General features: G+C 39.5%; 1 protein-coding gene across 9 annotated transcripts in view; it reads right to left on the bottom strand.

Annotated features, from left to right (window-relative positions):
- GRIP2 (glutamate receptor interacting protein 2) overlaps positions 1 to 25,068 on the bottom strand; it is a 503,998-nt gene that overhangs the window by 33,974 nt on the left and 444,956 nt on the right. For all 9 annotated transcript variants that reach the window (XM_060766226.2, XM_060766231.2, XM_060766233.2 and 6 more), the window contains 5 exons: positions 18,248 to 18,393; positions 15,654 to 15,734; positions 8,332 to 8,395; positions 3,859 to 4,004; positions 2,766 to 2,910 (listed from right to left, as the gene is read on the bottom strand). In XM_060766226.2, coding sequence (XP_060622209.2) covers positions 2,766 to 2,910; positions 3,859 to 4,004; positions 8,332 to 8,395; positions 15,654 to 15,734; positions 18,248 to 18,393 — 582 coding nt within the window. The remainder of the gene's footprint in view (positions 1 to 2,765; positions 2,911 to 3,858; positions 4,005 to 8,331; positions 8,396 to 15,653; positions 15,735 to 18,247; positions 18,394 to 25,068) is intronic.

Genomic DNA, 25,068 nt, shown 5'->3' with positions numbered 1-25,068 from the left:
TCAAGGGTCTGGAGAACAAGCCCTATGTGGAGCGGCTTAAAGAGCTGGGCATGTTTAGCCTGAAGAAGAGAAGGCTGAGAAGAGACATGATAGCCAGGAGGAGGGAGCAAGCTTGTTTTCTGCTGCCCTGGAGACTAGGACACGGAACAATGGCTTCAAACTACAAGAAAGGAGATTCCATCTGAACTTTAGGAAGAACTTCCTGACTGTGAGAGCCGTTCAGCAATGGAACTCTCTGCCCCGGAGTGTGGTGGAGGTTCCTTCTTTGGAAGCTTTTAAATAGAGGCTGGGCGGCCATGACTCAATGATTCTATGATTCTATGAGATATCCCTCCCCTAAAAGTAGTATAAAACCCAACTCCCATCACTAATATTCTCTTTCAAAATTCACAAGGGAGTAAAGGGCCTTACAGCAGATCAAGGAGGAGGATTGCTCATCCTAAACAGTATTTTATTTCTGCAACATAGCCTTGTTGCAGGCAGACAGACAGCATGGCCCACTGAAGACAGTGAAAGACAACTGATTTTTTTAATTAAATAAAAACAGTTTCTTAAACTGAGGGTCCCAAATTCAGATGAGGCCCCCTTAACTTAATGGTAGGGTCACAAAATTTTGGGGAACAGTAAAATGTTTCTTAATACTACTCATTTACAGAAATCTGTTAGCAACAGAGTGCAATGTTTACCATGGGCTCTGCAAAAAATGCTCTAACTGTATTCCACAAAAAGGAAAATCAGGCCATTTAGCAAGTCTTGCAAATGGAAATTTATTATCAGTAAGTGTTTGATTTTTAAATCTGTTTTATATTCCTCTATACCTGGGGTGTTGTAATAAATTCTCAGGTGGAAAGAGGAAATGAATGGAAAAGTTTAAAAAGCCCTGTTCTAGACTACCATAGTACAATGATTCTTTTTCAGCTGCCGTTGTTCCAACCTATGAAATCCTGGGCTTCATAGTTTGGTGCGGCTGAGAATTCAAAACATCTTTTCTGAAGCTGAAAAACTGAGATTCCATGGGAGAGAACTACAGAAGTTAATGTAATACAACAGTATAATATGAAAGGATCTCTGGTGCAGAGTTTGAAACCAAAAAATGCTGCAGAATGGGAAATGTGAATTTCTACACATAAAGCAATTTTAAGAATGCAATCTTTTATATTCATTAAAATTTAAAGATAATTATCTTAACAGTGTGAGTCAAGGGTGAGCACTGTTAACAGGTCTTAGGAGCCAATTACTATACCAAAAAATCTGCCATAAATTGAGAAATCTTCAAATCCACACAAAATGCTAGACATTAACTCCTGATTTTGAAAATCAGGTGTTTTTGACACAATAAATAGAGAAGTTTTTGTTTCATTTAAAAGGTGAATGGACATTCTGACCTACCTTCCCCCCTCCTTTCCTTCCACCCTTCCTTTTTGGTTGAGAAAAGCAACAAGGGCACTAGGTTGAGTGCTTTGAGAACTCCAAAACCAACCTTGCAGGGAATCTCTTTGTTTACCCTGTCCTAATCGTTCACATCATGGAGTCGGTCACATTCATGTTACATTGTAGGAAAAAAAACCTTGCTGCTTTAGTTCAAATCATTTACATTCTGCCTCTTCCATCACTGCAGACAAATTACTGGTGCATTGACAAAAAGTAATATTCATCCCAGTTTTATTTCCACAACCAGTTAGTAGCCATTATGCCACCTTTAGGCAGGCTAGATTGTAAGATATAGCATTAGCCTTTAACCATTTCATACCCAGCAACTGCATTCAGACAAAACATACATTTGGGGATTCACTTCTTAATTTCAGTCACATATTTGTTGTGACAGCAGCCCCCCCCTGCTGCTAACCACTGTAGGTGAGTTTTGACTTACTTGCTGAAGACCAAAATACAGGAAATAATACAACAGCTTAATTACAAGTGCCTGTTCGTTCTAGATCACCATGAGTTTGTCATTTACTTGGAGCAACAATTTCAGATCCACATAAAAGGGTACAGAAAATAAACTGCTTCCTGGATATGGAACATTCCCAAAAACATCATGTGAAATTAGTGAAACTGAAGAATCCCCCTTGATTGGCATCAAGGTACTGGAACACCTTGTCAAAGTAAGTTTACTTGATTCTGTTGCAGCTTGCCTTTAGGTAAACAATAAAATACATTCTCCATCAGCAAAAAATTATAAGTAACAGTTTTCTAAACCAAAATTTGACTGTTACTCTGGGTCTGCTTTCATTATTCTTTTTCCTTAAAATTTTAGCATATTGCTGGCTTTCATTATGCTTTAATTGTTCTTTTAAAATCTTGAAGTGCTGTTTGCCAGTTTGGATAAATGGTGCTGCCTTCAAGCAAATAGGAATATTGCATTTAAATAATTAAATTAGTAGAAATATTTATGTGGTTTAATTTGTTTTTAAAATGTTTACTGGATTTCTTGCTTTTACCAGGTACCAATAATTTTTAAAAAAAAATCAGCCAGTGGTCTTGTATATGAACAGCTACATAGCACCACAATCACAATACAGTGAATAGTGTAAAAATGTAAGATTGCACCAAGACAGCTGAGAAAATGTGAGTTTATCTTAAGATCAAGTGCGACAATTTGTGTGTGTGTATTTGCACACAACAAAATGTGCAGGAATATATGCTTTGCTCTGTGTGGGAGGGGGGCATAAGATTAAATGGGAAACTGATGGGAGAGTTCCTAGTGGTTGGTGCTGCAGGATCACCTTGGATTTCTGCCCAGCAGGATGTAAACTGAGACTCACCTTTCTGCCAGCCCTCGTTTCGTCAAGCCTGATATAACAATTGGGTCAAAAGGCTCCTCAGTCCCTGAAATAGTTATTCCCAAGGGTCCACCATATCTCTTTAGCTCCACTGTGTAAATGATAGCACCCGTTGTTTCTTGCTCATCTGTTAAAAGAGGATAAAATAATGAATAATAATTACCCATGAAATTGCTACTCAGTTTCACCTCCCTGTATCCAACAAAACGTGCCGTTACTTAGAATTTTCTAGATTTCCCAGGTTATTATAGGGTCTCCCAGGAGAACCTAGCAAGTTCCTAGAGATGATATGTCTCATTCACTTCAACAGGATTCACTATTAAGTTTTCTTTTTTTCACAGTAAGTCATATCCCCACAGATATACAGATCAAACTACATAGAAATAATTCAGGGAAATATTCCAGAACTTCCTAACCAAATGGTATGTAATTTTAAAGCCTTTGCACCTCTTGCAGGAACTTATTTATGCATGGGCTGGCTTTAGCACAGCAGGTTAATCACCAGCTGCAGCTAAAGTAAATCTTGCTAACCGAAAGCTTGACAGTTCGAAGCGTTTCAAGGTGAGCTCCTGATCTTCAGCCCAGCTCCCTTCCCACCTAGCAAATCAAAAACAACAATGTGAGTAGATAAAATGGAACTACATTAAGCAGGGAGGTATTTTAGGTATGGTGTTTCGATCAGAAAAAGGAGGAAAGTTTATGAACAAGGAGAGCTCTTTGGCAAGGAGATGCAGCAACAACACCCCCCTGTGGCCAGAACTGAGCACAGCCTCCAAAGATGCCAAAAGATGGGAAAAATATATACCTATATCTGTTGCCTGTCTTGTCATTGTATAATAGGCATTGAATGTTTGTTATATATGTGTTCTGTGATTCACCCTGAGTCCCCTTCAGGGTGAGAAGGGCAGAATATAAATACTGTAAAAAATAAATAATGACCACACCAAAAGTGCATGTAAGCATGTGTGTGCATTAATAAAGTGAACACTGCTTCTAACTTTGTTTGCTATTATTATTATTATTAGATAATATCATTAATGTAACTTGATGATAGCATGATTTAAGGTTTTCATACCAGAATTATCTTCATCCTTCCTGATCTTCAATTTGACAAGTTCTTCACATTGCTTTAAAATCTGCACTGCATCCTCCATTGAGCAATTGTCGAGTCGGATATTATCGATGGCTAGCAGCTTGTCTCCAGGCTCTAAGGTGCCAGTCCTGGGTACAAAGAAGAAACAATCCTGCGTTTAACATAGTCCAAAGAGTAATGAAAATTGTTCTTGTCAGGAATTACTATATTATTAATTACTATATAATGCTACAAGCAATTTTGTCTGGAATTGCTCAAGGTGTGAAACAAATCTACTTGTTTGGGAAATATTTTAAAGCCTGAAAATATACCTTATTTCCAGTGCATATTCTTCTGCAGAAAGTTTTGACAACTACTCAAATGTTCCAGGATAAGTGCCTTAAACTGCTGAGAAAAATCTAGAATTTCACATTATATCATGACTTCTAATCAAAGGTACATATGATGCATAGTGATGCCAACAATTCATTTTGGATATGAAGTTCTCATTTTCTCCAAATATATCAGATGCCATTATTGAATACTGGCTACCCTGCTCAGTTGTGGCACGTCATTCAAAGATAACATAAAGAACTAGTCTCGTGATAGTTTAATTCCAAAAATCAATGTTTTGTTTTCACATATGATATTACTGCATGTAATGGAATCAGTTAATTAAGGAGCCTGTATCCTTAATACTCACAGTAGTCCAGTGAGGTGTACTTTTGACAAAGGAGATACAGGGCATCACAGAGATAAAACTACCATTTCTATATAATATTGGACATAGAAGAATACAAGAAACATCCTGGAGCTTCAAGAAAAGTGAAAAATCTTGGGAAGCATAGTTTTGCGGTGTTGACCTCTGGGAAAGATCTGTCATTCAGTAGTAGACTACAAACTTGGCATTCAGGAGGACCTAAGCTTGATCTCCAGAATCTCTACCTCGGTGGTTTGATCTATCTTTGGTCCTCCAGGTTCTGCAATGGACTTCAGGTTCTGCAATTCCTAACAGCTGTTAAGTTGTCTGGGATTTCTGGGAGTTAAAGTCCAAAAACACCTGGAGGACCAAAGGTTGGGGACCACAGCTCTAGCTGAAAAGATGGTAGGTCTGGGAAAGTTTCCTCCTAAACAACCTGAAGAACTATTGCTGGAAATAAAGCTGGGTGAGATATGTCAATGATCTGACGTATTCCCAATATAGCAGCTTCAGATACATTTAGGATTGCCACATTTTCAAAATATGAATAAGAGGCAGTTGAAAGTCATGATGCATAGAGTTGTATTGGAGGAGGTAGTTATTAACAAGAATGTGTTCTACTTAAGTACTAAATAAAAATGTGAATTGCAGTTAGCTTAGTTGTGGATTTCTTAGTAAAACTAATGGGTTATTTTATGATCCACTTACAGGGCCGGTTTTTCCATTACGCGAAGTAAGCGACCGCGGAACACTTTGTTTTTCCCAGGGGCGCCTCCTTAAATGCTCTTCCAATTGGGCCTCGTCCCACGCGCGGTGGCGGGGACAACGGCAGGAGGAGGCAGAAAAGCTGTGCATGGAGCAAGAGGGAAGGGAAAGGCGCGCGCCTCTGCTCTTCCCCTCTCGCCCCGCATGTGCCTTTCCTGGCGGCAGAGGCAGGAAAGACGTGCGAGGGAGAAGAGAAAGGTGCATGCCTTTCCCTCCCTTCATGCCCCGTGCACCTTGTAGAGCGGCGAGAGGAATGTGGGGCAGCAGCGAGGCTTGGCCATCTCCTTCTCCTCTGGGCGCTTCTTCCTTCTCCTCTCCGTTTAGACACCTCTAAATGGAGAGGAGGAGGAGGAGGAGGAGGAGGAGGAGGAGGAGGAAGACCCTGGAGGAGAAGGGGGGAAGACCTCGCTGCTGCTGCTGCTCTGTGCCATCCTCCTCTTCTCACCTCCTTCGAGGCGAGGCATCGAAGGGGGCGAGAAGAGGGGGGTGACACAGAGCAGCAGCAGCAGCGAGGTCTTCCCCCTTCTCCTTCTCCTCTGGGCTCTTCCTCCTCCTCCTCTCGGTTTAAGCACCTCCAAATGGAGAGGAGGAGGAAGAAAACCCTAGAGGAGAAGGGGGGAAGACCTCGCTGCTGCTGCTGCTGCTCTGTGCCACTCTCTTCTCGCCCCTCTTCTCGCGAGAAGAGGAGCGTGGGGCAGCAGCAGCAGCAGCGAGGCTTGGCCATCTCCTTCTCCTCTGGGCTCTTCTTCCTCCTTTCCATTTGGGGGTCTCCAAACGGAGAGGAGGAAGACCCTGGAGGAGAAGAGGGGAAGACCTGCTGCTGTTGCCCCATTCCATGCTCTTCTCTCTGCCCTTTGAAGCCTCTGCTTCGCCTGGAAGGCTCAAAATGTTCCAGCAGCATTCTCTCCTGACGTTTCACCCACATCAGTGGCAAGCATCCTCAGAGATTGGGAGGTCTGTTGGAAACTGACTCGCCCCCATTTCCTTCTCAGCTTTGGAATTATTACTATTATTATTATATTTTATTATATTTATTATTCTATTTACAATTATTATTTATTACGTTATTATTTTTAACATGAATTATTTATATTTATTAGATTGTTATGTGTTATAAATGGCAGGCATCTTCAGAGGTTGGGAACTCTGTTGGAAACTAGGCAAGTGGGGTTTATATATATCCCTGTGGAATGATGTCCAGAGTGGGAAGAAGGACTCTTGCCTGCTTGAGGCAAGTGTGAGTGTTGCCATTGGCCACCTTGATTAGCACTGAATGACCTTGCAGCTGGATGCCAAGTTTTTAAACTTTGTGTTTTCTATATACATTACAAATTTACCCTTGGTTTGCTTCTGATGCAGCAAATAACCTTGCAGCTTCAAAGCCTGGCTGCTTCCTGCCCGGGGGAATCCATTGTTAAGACATATTAGCTGGCCTTGATTGACTCTTGTCTGCAAGGCCATTGAATGCTAATCAAGCTGATGGAATTTGGAGTACCTTCAACTGATTTAGCTCAGACTTCCACAGACCATTAAAACTCCCATTAATGACAGATCTGAACCAAACTTGGCACACAGAACCTCCATGACCAGCAGAAAACTCTGGAGGGGTTTGGGAGGAATTCACAGTAATAGGATCCTAGTGTTGCAAGAGACCTCCAAGGGCCATCCAGTCCAACCTCCTTCTGCCATAAGGGAAAAACACAATCCAAGCACTCCTAACAGATGGCCATAGAGACTCTGCTTAATAATAATACTATTATTAATAATAGTAATAGAATCATAAAGTAGGGAGACCTCCAAGGTCCATCCAATCCAACTTCCTTCTGGCATAAGCGAAAAGCACAATTGAAACACTCCTGCTAGATGGCCATTTAGACTCATAATAATAATAATAATAATAATAATAATAATAATAATAATAACAATAATAGCACCCTGGGGTAGTGTGGTGGTATGCAAAATGAAGTAATGAGAAGCAGCCAGAGATTTTTTTTGTTTGACAGACATAGATTGGATTAGTATGTGTTTTGCTGCCAAATTTGGTGCCAATTCGTCCAGCGGGTTTTGAGTTATGTTAATCCCACAAACGAAAATTATATATTTATTTATATAGATAAGGTTATTCTATCTTTAGTCGTCTCAGTGGACTTACTTGTTGTGGTCCAAAATATTTTATTTTCTTTGAAATTGCCATGCATTCTAGAAGAAGTCCTTGCAGAAAGGAAGCCGTTTGTTCCGTAAACACAGAATATTTATTTAAGTGTGTGTGTGATGGAATGCATTGCAATTTGCAATTCCAAATAAAATAATATGTGTGTGTGTGTGTGTGTGTGTGTGTGTGTGTGTTCATGTATGTATGTGTATGTATATGTATGCATGTATTAAGGGCTGTTCTGTCTTCAATTGTCTCAGCGGAATTGTCATAATGCAAAGATCTTGTATTTTCTGTGAAACCTTTGTGTCATACTTGTAGATCAAAAATAACAACAAAAACTTAAAATTGTTGCCAAGTTTAATAAAATATTTGCATTTAAAAAACATTAATTTGTGTTAATTCTATGTAATGTAACTATATGAACATAATGTAAGTAACCTTCTGATTTTAAGGTAACTCTTTATTCACCTCTACATTTTATTTTTCAGTGATTGGTTTTTGTGGGTTTGGGGGGGGGGGGGCGCCAAAATAATGTTTGCTTACCATTGAAAATTACATAGGGCCGGTCCTGTCCACTTAAGGAATATTCCTGATTTGTTTCTTTTTTTGCCATTTCATTCCTGGCAAGAAGCTTTGACAACCATCATTAAAATTCAAACAAATCCAAATATCATATTTGGTTACATTTACAAAACACATGTTCCTTGAATGATATGTCTAGATCTAGTTTCTTTACAAAATGGAGGAGGAGAGGGAAAGAGAGTTCAGAAGGTCTAAAATGTTAGCAGATCCATTTTTATTTATTTAACACAAAGACTCAGATTTAGTAAAGTAGGAAATCAGATACGTCTCTCACCTGTGTGCTACACTTCCCTTCTTGATATCGGAGATAATTAAAGGTTCTCCAGACTTTCTGCTTGCTGTTTTGAAAGAAATAAGGGCAGTCAAAACTCAACTCATATGCATATACTCCACAAGACCATACTTAGAACTGCAATACACATACATTACAAATCAGGGAGCATTTTATTATACCCGCCTACAGGATCTAGACATGATTAGCTTAAAATTTATGAGTTGCAGGTATATCTGGACATTGGAAGCATTGTATGCAAGAGCACATTTGTGCAACCTGTGCCCATAAAATAAAATTATGTTGTGGTCTTTAAGGTGTCATGCAACTCTTTTTCTGCAACAGACTAATATGTCCATCTACTAAATCTAACCCTTGTTAACCCAAATCCATTTAATTTTACAGTGGTGCACACCAGGATATCTCTGATGTATTTAAAGTTGAAGAGTCCAGGGTGAGTGAACCTGAAAGGTATGGGTCATAAAATTTAGTGTGCATCCAGATGACAACTGCAGCTGACTTGGCAAGAATATGTGACCCTTCCCCAGTTTTTAACAGCTCTTTTATGAGAGACATTTGATCATCTTTCTTCAGAATGATCACAAAAACTATTCTAAATAACACAAAAGGATGTGTTACACTTTTAACTTTTAATTATGTTTTAATGTGTTTTAAATTGTTGAAATGTCATGCTTTAAACGTTTTTTTTAAAAATGTATCAAATTGATTTTATCTGTAATTTGCATTTAATTTGATACAAACTAGCTTGGGCCTTAGACTGGGAGAAAGCCAGGATAATAATTGATTTATTAGGTTGTTGGGCACATCTAAGACCTTGAGTTTTCCAGGCCAAAACCTGAGATATAGGGATAGCCCATGGTAACATCACATGGGACAGCAACTGGTAATGTCATTAAGCTTGATTCATTAAGTATCAACAAATGTTGCCATTTAAATAACAATCAGGAAGCTTAACAAATGAGAAAATAATTAATGAGGCTGAACTAGAGATGATGACCAAGTGGCAGCTGCTCCAAAGAAACCCACAGTAGCAGAACGGTGCTGTGAGGAAACACACACTACTTTGGATTGTTGTAGGTTTTTCAGGCTATATGGCCATGTTCTAGAAGCATTCTCTCCTCACGTTTTGCCTGCATCTATGGTAGGCATCCTCAGAGGTTGTGAGATCTGTTGGAAACTAGGAAAATTGGATTCATATATCTGTGAAATGTACAGGGTGGGAAAAAGAACTCTTGTCTGTTGGAGCTAGGTGTGAATGTTTTCAATTGGCCATCTTGATTAGCATTTGATGGCCTGACACACTACTTTTCAAACCAGCACTTTCACCCAGAGATTATAATACTCCACTTGTCTTGAAGACTGAGAGGGAAAAGTTCATGAGATCTGGGAACCCTGGTTCTAAACCACTCTTTTCCAGTCAAAGTGAACACAGGATGCATCTATATTGTTCAATTAATGAAGTTCGACACCACTTTAATGGCCATGGCTCAACTCATGGGAGTTGCAGTATGGGAAAGTATTTAGCCTTTACTGCCACAAAGAGCTGATGGCTCCACAAAGATCAACTCCCAAAATTCCATAGTACTGAGTCATAGCAGTTAGAGTGGTGTCAAATTACATTAATTCTACAGTGCAAATACATCCATAAACTTAAAAGCTAGAGAAACACTTTTACTGCAGCAACCAAAATGACTGTTGCAACCCAGATCCTACCCCTGGGTGAGAAAAACAGCTCAAAGGAAGATATAATCATAGGAGAAAATAAGAAACCTCCAGCGAGAGTTTATCTATGAAAAAGCATTTAAATTACTCTTTAAAAAAAGGCTTAATTATATTTAATTTAGATATAACAACATAGATTTACTAAGCTATTTTGCATATTAATAATAAATCTGGCAACAACAATTCAATTTACTTCAAAATGTTCACATACAATTAGCACTGTTTACAAAAATACCCTATGCTTATTAATTTTAAATAAGCATTGCTTTTCTCTGGGAAAAGCTGGATAAAAACACTTGCCTGTTTGCAATGCTTTCCTCAAATGTCAAAGATACACACTAACTTGGAGAAAGAGGCCTGTTCAGTAGTTACTGAGTATTCAGTTAACTCTAATAGAGCTTATTAGCCAAATTAAATTCTCACTGACAAGTTACCCCTCTTTGCTCTTCATTCAGGTTGGTTTCCAGCTGCCTTACACTTAATGCAACCTTGAAGTGGAGACAGATTTATGTTGCTTTCCATGCATCAAAGCAATTTTATGCTCTGACATAATACCTTGCTACACACATTAGGGGCTTACAGCAGATCACCATTCTGTCTCACCAAAGATTTTGCTGCAATTACTTGGATGGGTTTGGTAATGTTGCCAGAAAGAACCTAATGGTAGATTCCCAGGCCGCTATTGCAAGGGTGGTAATGAGCAAGCCAATGAACTGGGAAATCATTTGTTTGCCATGGGACTCTCTAAAGCAGTGTTTCTCAACCTGTGGGTCCCCTGATGTTTTGGCTTTCAGAAATCCTAGTAGCTGGTAAACTGGATGGGATTTCTGGGAATTGTAGGCCAAAACACCTGGGGACACGCAGGTTGAGAACCACTGCTCTAGAGTCTAGAGAGACCACACAAGCTGGCAACACAACAAGAAGAAACTTGAAGTATATTTTTCCAAGCAATCTTCTCATTTTATAAAATCTACATTTTTAATGATAAGCATTACAAGGACTCATGCAACCTTTTAAAAAGATGAGCTGCTGCCTCTTTTAGCCACAAAAGAGGGTGCAAGGGAGATTGTGAGTGGATATAGGGACCATAAAAACAATGTTGGGGATTAAATACAGGCTGTTCCTCATCAAACCAACTGGGAAGTGTGCAAATATTAGTATTATTTACCTGATAAACAATTGGGCATTCTTTGCAAGAACCCAAAGCAGTTATTTAAAAGCAACTTAATAATTGACACCAAGAGTGTAATAGCTATATAATACAGTATTATAATATCAACATTTTTTTTAAAAAAGACTCGAACCAATGGTTGCATATGTTACAACTTCCAACCTGGTATGTGGCAGGACGATGATGATTCTCTCCTACTCATCCCTCTAATGCGGTGGTTCTCGACCTGTGGGTCCCCAGATGTTTTGGCCTACAACTCCCAGAAATCCCAGACAGTTTACCAGCTATTAGGATTTCTGGGAATTGAAGGCCAAAACATCTGGGGACCCACAGGTCGAGAATCACTACTCTAATGCCATAATGTTGCTTCTTCCTGAATCTCTCTTGTAAAGTGTTCTTTGAGTACACCACACATGAAGGGTAAAGAACAAGTGTCAGGAAGGAATATGCTGAATATTATAGCTGGAGATGAAAGATATATGAATTATGCTCTGTTTGTTACATCTGAAATTCTTCTTCCAATGTAAACTAGGCCTATATCATGCCCTTTTGCTGGTTGAGGTGGGAGAAGGGTCTGTCACAGTTCTCATAGACACCACCAACTTATGTTCACCTCCTTTGCTTTGCTTATGCTCTCCTCTGCCACAATCACATCCTCCCTTCCTCATAGTCTCCCCAATCACTTGCCATACTTTGTTATCCTGTTTCTTCCTCCCCTTACCACTGCTTGCTTTCTCCCATAGTCACAGTTGTGCATAATATTCTAGCAGCACATGGCGCCTTCCCATGGGACCGATCTAAAATTAATGCCTTTGAACACTTCCCAGACCCGGGGCACTTGTAACATTATTAGCTTCAAAAACAAGGATTTCTCAAGTAATGGAAGCAAGAAGCCCCCCCAAGGGTGTGGATGAGGACAGTTTTAATCAGGCATCCTCAAACTCTGACCCTCCAACTGTTTTGGCCCCCAGCTCCCAGAAGCCCTAGCCAGCTTGCTAAATAGCCAGGAATTCTGGGAGTTGGAGGCCCAAACAGCTGGAGGGCTGGAGTTTGAGGAGGTCTGGAGTACAGCTGTCTTGTTCCACACAATGGATAGGCTTGTTTTGTAAATCATGATAGGTTTATATCTTGTGGTATTTCCATGCTCCAAAGTTGTACCATTATTATTCTGTGTTAACTGCCATGGCCGCATCCTATGAAATCCTGGAATTTCTAGTTTGCACTACAGCTCTTTGTCAGAGAGTCACACATTTCCCTCCCTGGACTTCAAACTCCAGGATTCCGTAGGATGGAGCCACAGCAGCTAAAGTGGAACCGTTGTGATTTTTTGTTTAATGTGAAAGGCTCCTTGGATTCTCATTCATGGAAACTACAGAAAATTTACCCAAATTTGGTAAGAAAATTATTCTTTACAGTTGTGAAAACCTTGTATCATAAATCAACAGGAAGTTGATTTATGATACAAGGCTATTCTTCACAACGCAGGCCAAATCCAATGTTGCTCAAATGGAATATTTGCTTGATTAACATTGAACAAAATTTGATTGGGAGAAAAACCTGAATTACAATTAATTCTAATTGAACCTGTTTTCTAACTCCCATATTGCACACAATAGCACATTTCTATTATGTTATTGTTATGTGCATTCAAGTGGTTTCTTACTTATGGCAACACTGTCACAGGGTTTGGCAAGACTTGTTCAAGGGGTGTTTCCCTTTGCATCCTTTGAGGCTGATAAAGTGGGTTTCTATGGCTGAGCTGGCATTCAAACCCTAGTCCCCAGAGTCACAGACCCATCCCATGTTTGAACCACTATAGTAGAATGGCTATATGAAAGACCTAAAAGAAGAAGGGATTCTACCTCAAAACACACTGTTTAATGTTATAGTAGAAAAGTGAGAGGTAAGATGGCCGATGCTCTTATTTACTTTTCCTGATTCACATGAGTCTCCGCAATCTCCGCAGGAACCAGGCTACCCCTGGTTTATGGCATGATGGATGAAGTGTCTCCAAACACATGTCCATTTCGTGTTTTTAATAGGATGCATAATGACTTGGATTGGGAAATTATTCCCCTCAGAGAAGTTTAAGCACATAACTCACATGCACCAGTGACTCCGCCGGTTATAAAACACCTTCTACTATTGATTGAGACAAAGCAGCATTTGGGAAATGTGTAATTAAAAAGAGTGTAATACTGCTATAAAGCCACATCTCAGAAAAGAAGTACTCATAACAGCTGAAAGAATGATTAAAAGAGTAAAATAACCTGAGGATAGCTGAGTGAAAGGGAGCACAGAAGGCAAGTCTGAAATACAACAATAGCAGAAAAGTGCTGCTACTGCGAACAAAGCTCTTCATTAATTAAAAAAAACAGATTATAAATTAAAGTGTTATCCTAGTAGGATATTAATGTCAATCTATTTGTGGGTTTTTTCGGGCTATAGGGCCATGTTCTAGAGGCATTTCTCCTGACGTTTCGCCTGCATTTATGGCAAGCATCCATAGATGCAGGCGAAACGTCAGGAGAAATGCCTCTAGAACATGGCCCTATAGCCCGAAAAAACCCACAAGAACCTAGTGATTCCGGCCATGAAAGCCTTCGACAATATATCTATTTGTTTTTCGAATCTTTACATTCTCAGTAAAGATGAGGGACAGACACATTCATGCAGTTATTTCTGAAGGGAAAAGGTATTTAGGAGTCAAATCACTTTTCATCTAGCACCATATAGAATCATAGAGTTGGAAGAGACCTCGTGGGCCATCCAGTCCAACACCTGCCAAGAAGCAGGTAAATTGCATTCAAAGTACCCCTGACAGATGGCCATCCAGCCTCTGTTTAAAAGCCTCCAAGGAAGAAGCCTCCACCACAGTCCGGGGCAGAGAGTTCCACTGCTGAAACACTCTCCTAGTTAGGAATCTCCTTTCCTGTAGTTTGAAGCCATTTTTCCATGTCCTTTCACCACCTTTAGGTGCTGAAAGCCTCTCCATTTCCAAGTACTATGGGATTCCAATCATTGTAGCTTTCTTGAGACCAAAGTTCTAATTTTTCTCACACAAAACCCACACTCCTGTTTTCTCTCCCACATTTGCCTTTGTCCTGCAGATACCCAGGGCCTGTTCTTCCACTTCTCAGTCTTGCCTGGTTCACCTTCTGTGTTCACCTGAAAGTAGGTAGAACTGTTCACATAATAACTGACTTCAGATTGCAAGGGAGCAACAAGTCTTTTCACATTCAGGTAAATCCAGATGGAAGCCCACTTCAAATCTCCTTGCTGAAGATAGAGAGGATCAGGACTGATTCAATCTGGAACTGGCACATGCAACAATGGTGAGTCAAGCTGTGGTGAGACATAGCCCCATGTCTCTTATGCATTACTATACACCTTGTTTGGGCACGATAGCTGATCAGGGTTCTTGCCTGTGAAGTGCACCTCACCCAGAGAGAGTGTAGTTCTCAGTTATTCACCTATCCCTAAAGATGACCAAACCACATGATGAAAAAGATAAAAAAATAGTAAATGGAAGTTTTATCATACTCAAAAGGAGAACTTGTGAATTCATTGTGACCCATTCAGAAATTCAAATGGTTCTCTATTGTGAATATGGTGAACTTTAACAATCACTGAACACCATTATTATCATTAATGATTTCTCAACAAAATAAATAGTCCTCTGAAGCAATTTCTGGAAAAGCTCTAGGTACAAAAGCTTTATTATTTTTTTACTTAGACATGGGTAACCAGCAACCATCTTCCTGAGCGAGAAGGCACATATTTAGCACATAACTCATATGTACCATATAACACAACACACTATTCTCCCCAACAGCAGATACCTGTTCCATCAAATATACTAAGAGTCACTTCAGAAGTCATAGTACTGATGCTTTTGTAGATCAAACAGTACCATCCACAGATAAGTAGGTATCAGTTTACTAGAGAGATCATCAGGGTTTGCAAAAGTATAAATATTTAAAGGGTGCAGGGGAAACCTTAGAGAGAGAAAAACACAGGCCAACTCAAATAAGACTGAACGTATTCAGCCACCACAGAATGTGAATTTCAAAGCTTCTAATCTTCAGAGTCATAGTACAGAGTTCACACGACTACACCACAATGGTACTTGGTTCAGTTGTATACTCAGCCAAACAACAATGATATAGCCATTCAGCATTCTTCTAGACACTTAACCCATAATCTGAATGTCAAATAATAGGATTATTGCATGCAGCTAGATTAGAATATAGCTGATATTATTTTAATAAAGTCTCCCCCAACCTGGCTTTTATCATGCTCTTCTAAGAATGAGAAGTACTGAATGGGCTCTTACGATCTCCTAAACTTGACAGTGGATCTATCTAGTGATGATTTTTCTATTTTTTCAAGAAGTCTAAACAGTACTTACAACTGATGGTAATCCCAAGCTCCACGCCTCTTTTCTTGGGTAGCTTCACATGAAAGGTACCACTGCTGGGGATAACAGATTCTATAGAACAGAGCAATCAGTTAGGTGACACACCTCATAGAGAGAGGACAAAGTTGTATCTCACTGCTTTGCTGGCTGGTATTCTGCACAGAGCAGTGGATCTCAACCTGTAGGTCTCCAGGTGTTTTGGCCTACAACTCCCAGAAATTCCAGCCAGTTTACCAGCTATTAGAATTTCTGGCAATTGAATGCCAAATTATCTGGGGACCCACAAGTTGAGAACTACTGGCATAGGGGCTAGGTGCTATTTTCATATATGGTATGTCATTCCTTACAAAAGGTGGTGCAGTGTTTAATACCTGTGATCCTATTTCTCTTGGCTTTTGATGTGCAAACCTCTATGCCAACACCATGCCCAACTGAAAATTGATGCGAGCCAACACACAAGAAGGCTAATCCATTCAGAAGGCTTCCAGTACATGAAAAGCAGATATAATTGCGATCAGTCCTCCAAATTCCCATTTCTTATAATGAACTGTAATTAAAACAAAAATAGAAACAACTACTATATTAGTCAGATCCAGCCCATGGAAGTGCTCCACACTAAACCTCTTCTGTTGTTCTCTCCAGTCAGTAATTGGAGATAAAAATACTTGCATGTTTTCAACACTCTGCATGGAATTGAACTGCACTTTGTAGATGGGAAAACTATTGTACTGTCTTTCCCCTGATCTAGCAGGCACAGATGTGCTTCATATGCTTCATAGAGGAATGTCTAAAGATACAACCAGCCCTCCCTCCAGCGACATCAAAATTTTGTTTCTCAATTTTGTCTTTGTCTTTTCCCCTTGGCTCCATTCACTCCCTTAAGACTCTTCCCAAATTGGAGTTTATCCTCTGGCTGGAAAAGGTGCCCATTCCGAAGTAAAACCAAACCTGCAGATATCCATTTCCTCAAACATGCTAATAGCAATCTCAGCAGTCAAAATGCTGTTGCACATCTTCTGAGTCTAATGAATGAACAAACCCAATTTATTCTCATTCCAAAGTATTGAGATATACATAATGGCTGTAATTCACATTTAAAATTATACTTGGCATTGCTTTGCACAGATTTCCATTTGCTATTGGAGTGCAGGTATGTGTGTGACTTCTTTGAATTAGCTAAATGCACTTAAATTTGAATTAGCTGCATGCACTGGGAGAGTTTCATGTCAATGTGTATAACAAAAATGCATATGTTACCTCAACTCTGAAAGAAACAGATGTGTCTGAATAGGGTTTTTTTTACTTTGAAAAAGTTTTTAAAATTTAGGCCATGGTGCCAAATATTGTAAAATTGAGAGGGGGGGGGGGATGGGTGCATGAAATGCTCAACCAAGCAAATTTTATATGTGGCTCAGTTTTGAATTAAGCTGGTTTCATTTTTACAACTCCAGAAGGAGATGCTTGACAATTATTAGTCAATAGTAGCACAGAGAGAGTGGTGAGCAATTAAGAGAATGCACCTGAGGGCGGTGATGCAGGCTATGTTACAGTGCCAAGTAAAATGTTTGAGATGATGGTGTTGCTTATTTAAAGATTTATTACACTGGATGTCTTCATTTTGTTGATATGAGCAGGCCGGACTTTTGATAGATTCCAATATCTTCTCTACCTAATCAGTCCAACTGCAAAACATTTTTAAAATGCCATCGTGCTTTTCTATTTCACAATCCAAAGGTTAAAGTATAATTTAGAAGAAAGGAAATCTAGATTTAAATCCTCACATTAGTGGGGGATCACTCATGCCTCACCTCCATCTCCAACCATAATCTATTTCTCAGGGAGGAGAAGTGAGGAAGAGACGTCACATCAGTGAATTAACAAAAATCTGTAATGTTATGACAGGAGAAACTACTGTACATCAAAACACCTTTTGCTGACACATCTCAGGGCTATGGACAAAGAACCAAAGCCTTCCAAAAAAGAACAGAAGGATCTGCCTTTCACTGAACAAGATTTCTGGTCTACTTAATACAGAAACTCTTTTTTGTTATCAACAAACATAGAGTTTCCACCTCAATTTGTCACCTGGGGGTTGGAAAGGTACAAGGGGTAAGGCAGTCATGGGCAAACTTTGGCCCTCCAGGTGTTTTGGGCTTCAACTCCCACAATACCTAACAACCAGCAGGCTGTTAGAAATTGTGGGAGTTGGTCCAAGACACTTGGAGGGCTGAAGTTTGCCCATGACTGCCCTAAGGTAACTCCAGTGCTGGTTATATCTGGAGCTTTTACTAGAGTTAGATGGTCTTAAAGTGTACATGGTAGTTGGGGTGACAAGTCTCTGATTCTGGTTTCCAAATTTGGTTGGCAAGAAACAACTGAATTCAAGGCTTCTTGTTTCTTGTGTGAAGTTTCAAATCCAGATCTCAGAACACATTCTTGTAACCAATTCCTTTGCATTGTATTGTCGAAGGCTTTGCATTGTCTTAAATTTACAGAGTTAATAGATTTTTTTTAGAAAAATCAAAATCCTCAAAAAAAAAAAAAAACCAGAGTCCAAGACTATAACAAAATAATCACTTCCATACCTGCCACATCAAATTCAATCTCCAGGACAACCTTGTTAGTAAGAGCTGCGTCCCGCAAGAGCTGGTTGGCTTCCTCCATTGTTCCATCTTCTGTTGCAATGCTGTTGATAGAAAGCACTCTATCTCCAACTTGCAGGAGCCCACACCTGCAGTCCCGAGTGGAGGAAGAAGATGAAACAGGTCAAGAAGGTGAGGTACTCAGAGACCGTGTAGTTCATTTTTCAAATTGGTTCACCAGAGAAGCAATGGAAAATAGAAATGGGATGCTCAACATTAACTGAGGTATTTGTCTACTCTGATCTTAAAGGATCCTAAAGAAGTTTCAGATCTGTTCAGAGTTCTTAAAGCAACTCTTTGGGAAATTGCCTCCACTGTCAAGGAAAATACATTTTCACTAGGCAAAGAAAGTTACGTTGTAATTAAGATCAATACAAGAGTAAATCTGATATTCGCCCTCGTCTCAAAATCATGTTAAATGCAAAAGATTCACATGAAATTTGTCTGAATCCATTGTCTGAATCTATTGTCTTAAATTTACAGAGTTAATAGATTTTTTTAGAAAAATCAAAATCCTCAAAAAAAAAAAAAACAGAGTCCAAGACTATGACAAAATAATCACTTCCATACCTGCCACTTCAAATTCAATCTCCAGGACAACCTTGTTAGTAAGAACTGAAAATGATACTGGACCTATGAACTTCTCTTATTACTATGGAGTAATATCACTAGATTCAACTCAGTGCAATGACATCTCAGTGTCTCACAACAATTGGATAATCATTTATCTCTTTCTTGAAATCAGTTACACATGAGTGCTGTTTAACAGTGCTTCATAAACAAAAAATGAGCTAAATGTCAGATGGAGATCCCAGTAATACAGAAAGAGGCAATTAAAAGGACTCGGGGTATCCTTTCATGAATTAATGAGTTCTCACAGTCCAGAGTCAGGGTGGTTGTGTAGCTCAGAAAGGGGTGAAGATATACAGGGTTAGTCAAAATGAATAGGCCAATAAGCCAATAGGCAATGTCTTTTTTTGGCCTATTCTGTATGTTGGTGGGATGGTTGCTATATCTGTGTTACCAGGGCTATGAAGGAGATGTGAAGGAAAGGGAGAAGGAGAATGAAAGAAAGAGAGCCACTCCATCCCATTTCTTGGCTGCAGGCAGGCTGAGCTAGGATAGCTTCATTGCATGCAAACGGATTGCATACATCTAACATTTGGTCCACTAGTTCAGGAGTTTACAGAGTCTAAATTGCAAGAAATGCAATAATTTATATCTTGTAATAGATCAAGCCATATGTCTTTTCTCAAAGAAATTTGATGTTGAATCAAATCTACAAAATACAAATTTTCTTCAGAAAGTGTTATCACACAGCTAGCAAGAATACTAGAGGACAATGAGGAGTAAATAGAAACTGATTCTTATAGTTACCAACTAACCTGAAAAAAGGAGGGAGAGTGGGAGTGGACTTCCATGTGTATTTGGTTCTTTTAAGCAAGTTGCCAATACACCAAGGGGCTCTCTCCTATGGCTCTTTCAGCTGAACCTCTCAACTTTTATGCTGAAAGCCACCCCCTTTGAGCCCTAAAAACTTCACAGGCTCTGCTTTTGGGCTAAGAAAAAACTATAAGGCATACAAGGATCCTCTGAAGATGCCAGCCACAGATGCAGATGAAACAGTAGGAGAAAATGCTGCTAGAACATGGCCATACAGCCTGGAAACCACAAAACAACCCACTACAAAGCATTAGTTTGAGTTTTCTCTACATATTCATTTATTTTTAAAGCAAGATTTTAGAATCTACATCCAAGCCCCTTCCTCCTTTTATGTATGACCTTACGTGTGCAGGCCAGGAGTGACCAGATCATTGCCTCTAGCTGCTACCATTTATTTTTATATATAGACCATTTGATTGCTAACAGCAAAGAAAGAACAGGATCCCTGATTAAGGAATAGAGAGAAAGCTCCAGCAAGGATAAGTAATTGCTCTGTGTCTATTTGCACATGTGCATCACCTCAGACAGATGGATCACTTTAGCATTGCAAGGTCGGACACAGAATGGGGCACCCGTAACTCTAATCTTTAACAGATGATAGGAGGTGGAAGAAGAGGATACACTGGTGCCAATGGGACTGATGATGGCTCTTCACTTTACACCTCTACCAGAAAGACAATAGCTGTGCTGGAAGTGCTGCAAATGAAAGTAGAGGTTGGAAGTTATAGAGGATAGTTACTTTGGTCCATCTCAAAGGACCTTTATGGTACCTCTTTCTGCTGCATGATCTACTAAGGTTTAAAATTGCTCCTGAGCAAACTTAGCAATCCTACCCCCATGTACAAGGTATCATTGTATGTGTCCCTCAAAGCCCCAAAAGCTGTTCTATACAAGAATTAAAGGATGTATGAGCACTTTTGAAGACTGTACCTTTCCAGGATGATATATTATAACAGTAAAGCACAGAACAGTAAATGGAACAGTTAATGCTGATGTAGGCAATTGCTCTCCAGCACATGAACCTAGCAGCCATTTGCACATTAGTCAACACATGCCAATTTTGAAAAGACAGGCATCCCTTAAGAAAACAAGAACATTAAATAAACCAAAATCAATTTCATCTCTGTTTACAGCTGTATACAAGAAACCCCTGAATTACTGTCTAATTCTCATAGTGCACATTGTTGATGTTTTCCATAAAGAAATAGCTTTTAAAGGATTCCAAAGGTTTGTATAAATAATTCATCATTTGAGAGAGACAGAACTCCATTGGAAGGGCATCCCAAAACCACAGAACCAACAGAAGGAATCTCCTATCCATGGCTTCATAGCCTAATAGATGAGAATTTAGACAAACCAGCAGGACATCTGAAGCAGATCTCAGTGCATTTGAGTCATATGAACAACAGCAGCTCTTTGTATAACCTGTTCCCAAACTGTTTCTTGCTCTCACTGTTATAGCCTGGAGAACCCTCTTCCAAAACAGAAATGTATTCAAGTAGCTATCTCAGTCCCACAGAATTGACTTCAAAATCAATGTTTCAGCCTATAAGTATTACAAGCTTGTAATACTTAGTGGTCCAATCCTTTGGACAGTATGCAGTTTGCAATTTCTTATGTATGACCACCTTTCCTGACATAGCCCAAAACACATTGGGATTTATTATTTACTGTCTCATCAGACTACAGCATGGATCCACTTTAAATCCTGTTGCTGGCTTCTGCAGAATTATGGGCTTTGTAGTTTAATGCGGCCCAGGACCTCTCTGGCTGAGCAGTTTAAAGGCCCTTCTCTGAACTACAAATCCCAGAATTCCACAGGATGCAGCAACCAGATTTAAAGTGCACCCATGGTTTAATGTGATGAGGTCCTCCGGAATAAACAGTTGACCATTAATTAGCACATGGTGTTCATCTCTACTTTGCTTCTCCCCCCCCCCCCCACACGTGTTTTTCAATACTTTACTTCCAAATCAAAACATGATAGACAATGGATAAATACCTTGTTTTAGAGAAATGTGCTTCCATGAGGCTCCTAGCACTGCAAATCTAAAGTGTGACGTGCGTTCTGTACCTTGAGTGAGAAAATGTGGTTTATGTGGTGGTGGGAACACTGCCGACTTTATCCATAATAGTTCCAATGGCTAAAAAATAGTCAAGGGGTATATAAGGTCCAGGTATTCTGTGTCAATCCCATTGTATCACATAGCAATGCCATACTGCAAATAAATAGCTCCACAGAGGCAGAGGATCCTATATATCCATCAATGGTTAAAAAGGCAGTACCCACCCTTCTTTTATATTGTAATTTCCTTCCTATTTCTTTTGAATGGCTTGGGAGATATTTGAAATATTGCAGAAGCTGTATTTGAGTCAATTTGAATTGTTTCTTAAATATCCTTATAGGAGTGGGATGCATTTATTGTATTAATGGTGGTTTTTATAGCCACTCAGTGGAGCTTAGAGGCAGTATTGTCTTTGGATCACTGATCGGGAGAAGAAAAAAGCTGGCGCATTATATCATTGTGCCCTGAAAGTGAAATATTTGAAAACATCCTTTTGGTCTCTGGATCAGAAAATTTTAAAATGTTGAGTCAAAAAACATTTTATTTTATTTATTAGTAAACTGAACTGAGCTAAGAATAAATTTCATTCCAACGCACTGCAAGTTTGTAAGATTGTGTGATGCAAAACTATCACTGTTAGATTTGTCTCCAAATAAAAGCATGGCTGTGGATGCCGTGAGTAATAATGTCTTAAAAATCAACATACTGTAAGAAACCACTGTACATTTTCCTTTCAGGCTTCAGCTTACATTGCCTTTGCCTGTGCTGTTGCTAAGCTCATGGAAAGCACAAGGCTCCCACAAAACATTTTTCTGTGTCTCAAACAGAGAGGTGTCCTCCTCCTCCTCTTCTCTCATCACTACTTCAACCAAGTTCATGTAAATGAATATACTTAAAACATTTGCCTTTAGTATTTTGCCGATCTGGAAGTCCAATGATTAATGTAAAAGCATAAAAGGTACCCAATCAGTCTGTGAAATTTGCATTTTTTCTTTAGCCTTCATGCACCAAAATTAAAAAAAAATGAATTAAGCTTTTTTTGTCACCAGTTAGAATTGTTTCCTTGAAGGTAAGCAGTAACATTACCATAGTGGTTTGATTTGTTTCATTATTATGGAATCATGGTGTTGGAAGAGACCACAGGGGTCACCTGGTTCAATAGAGACAACTTTCTAGACCTTCTCCCACAAGCCCTTTCCCAGATGCCTTGAGTTCTTATTTAAATGGACAAAAGGGACATCTAAAGCCTTTGAATGCATCACTCCAGCTGCAAATAAACATGAAGGATAAGTATAATTTTTTTTTTTAAAAAAAAAATCCAAATAGTACATTTTCCTAAAAAAATAAACAGCTGCTTCCATCCCACAACATTGATTTGTTGGAACAGCTGGCTTCTTCACGCTTTTCTTCTCTGTCCTTGACTACTTATGATTATCCCCCCCCCCCCCCCCCCCAGATGCACACACCTAAGTCTTTTTTCTCCCCATTGGTGAAGAATACTTTATAACTATGAGCATAAATATGGCTATGAGTGAATGGCTAAATTGTGAGCAAAAAATTGTTCAGCGGTTTTTCTACTATTCCTCGATCTAGACTCAAAGCCATCTGAGGTGGCTTTCCATCTAAAGAAACAGACCTATAAACCTGGGGTTAAGGCTTTGTGGAAACAAAATGTGTAGCTGTATATGACACCCAGCTTAGGTTTTACTTGTAAGTTTAGACAATACAGTTTCAAACAACCATTGGCTGGAACAAGAGACCACGGGTATGTCCTTTTAATTTAGAAGAACTGATGTCCAGTTCCTTCTAACTGGACACCAGATGGGAAACAATGAATTTCTAGAGTTAGTGAAAACAAAATGTTACATCCCCTATCTCTGCTAACTGAAAGGCTCAGTAAATTAGTTCTTTAAACACAGTCTGATGAGAATCATTGACCTGAAACAAAGCATCCTTGAGGGGAAAGGAATCAAATGGCCTTTCATTTGGGGGTCTCTCTGGTCACACTGTTACAGCAGTCACTGCAGCTTTTCTAGCTCTGTGATCATCTTTAATCTCATTTTGCAATTTAAATGGTGACCTAACATACTAAATTTGGGGAGAGGGGAGGGCATAGTGGCAAAACAAATTAGAAAATAATACTATTAGTATGTGACAAGAACAATACAGAAAACCTACCCAAGCTATGTTGAGACAAGACCCACTTTCATTTAATATCATTAGCCTCTTTGGTGAACTAAATGTTGCTCTCTAAGCTCATCAATCATTTTAGTGTGTGTGTGTGGGGGGGGGGGGGGGAGGAATTTAGCACACAAAATGCATCTCCCTCAAACTGCTTTTACCAAGACTCCATAAGATGCAACCACAGCAATGAAAGAAACATTGTGTGAGAATTTTGCAGTGTGGAAAGGGCCCTGCTGTCTTAAATAGACTGACCACAACTTCATTTGCTACAGTAAGCATTCCTTTTCCATCTGGCAAATTCTGAACAAAGGAAGGGATCAGGGGGCTTTCTGCACTGGACTGGATGTTGGAGGTGCTCCAAGTGCTTCAGAAACACTATGTGATTGCCATGATGACCTTTTGTCTCTCTTCACAGTTCTGAGTTCAGGAGAATGCCTGTTTCTCTGCTTTGGAGGAATTTCAAACATCTCAGAAGCACTGCATGAAACAGATGAGTCCGAGCTCTTATCTTGAGACTGAAACTAAAGATATGGAGGGGCCATCACAGGCCTTAACAATGCAATTTAAAAGTGCTCTGAGCACCTCAAAGAAGATTTCAGCTTGCCTGTTACCAATGTTGACTGACATTTAGAGACTGCTGGAGAGTCGTATCAGTCAATGTCCTATGCCCCTATCAGTTCCAGAAAAAGGAGAATCGAGAGCTACATGCACTAGCATCAGGAACGAACAGTGTTGTTCACCCGTGGACATGAACACATATCTGACCTTTATTTGTGTGCTCTGGATACTTTCCAAGTTATGTAACAGTTAGAAACCCCTCATATAGAATTGTAAGCTTTAACATGACTTGTATATCATATCATGGATAGAGTTTACACTGAAAGTGCTTGCTGATTGATATAAAAGAGACCAATTGCTTGACTAACCTAAAGCATTTCCTCAGTTTAAAAACAAAACAAACCAGGTGGAATCTCCCAGAGGCATTTGGTGAAGTGCTTTATAAAAAAAATGAGTATCTGACAAAGTGTTCTCAGATACTATGAATTCAGCACACAGCCACTCTGCTACTGA

The sequence above is a fragment of the Anolis sagrei genome, chromosome 2, assembly GCF_037176765.1.
Source record: "Anolis sagrei isolate rAnoSag1 chromosome 2, rAnoSag1.mat, whole genome shotgun sequence".
In the NCBI taxonomy this organism is placed as follows: domain Eukaryota; kingdom Metazoa; phylum Chordata; class Lepidosauria; order Squamata; family Dactyloidae; genus Anolis; species Anolis sagrei.
This window is presented reverse-complemented; position numbering and strand designations above follow the sequence as displayed.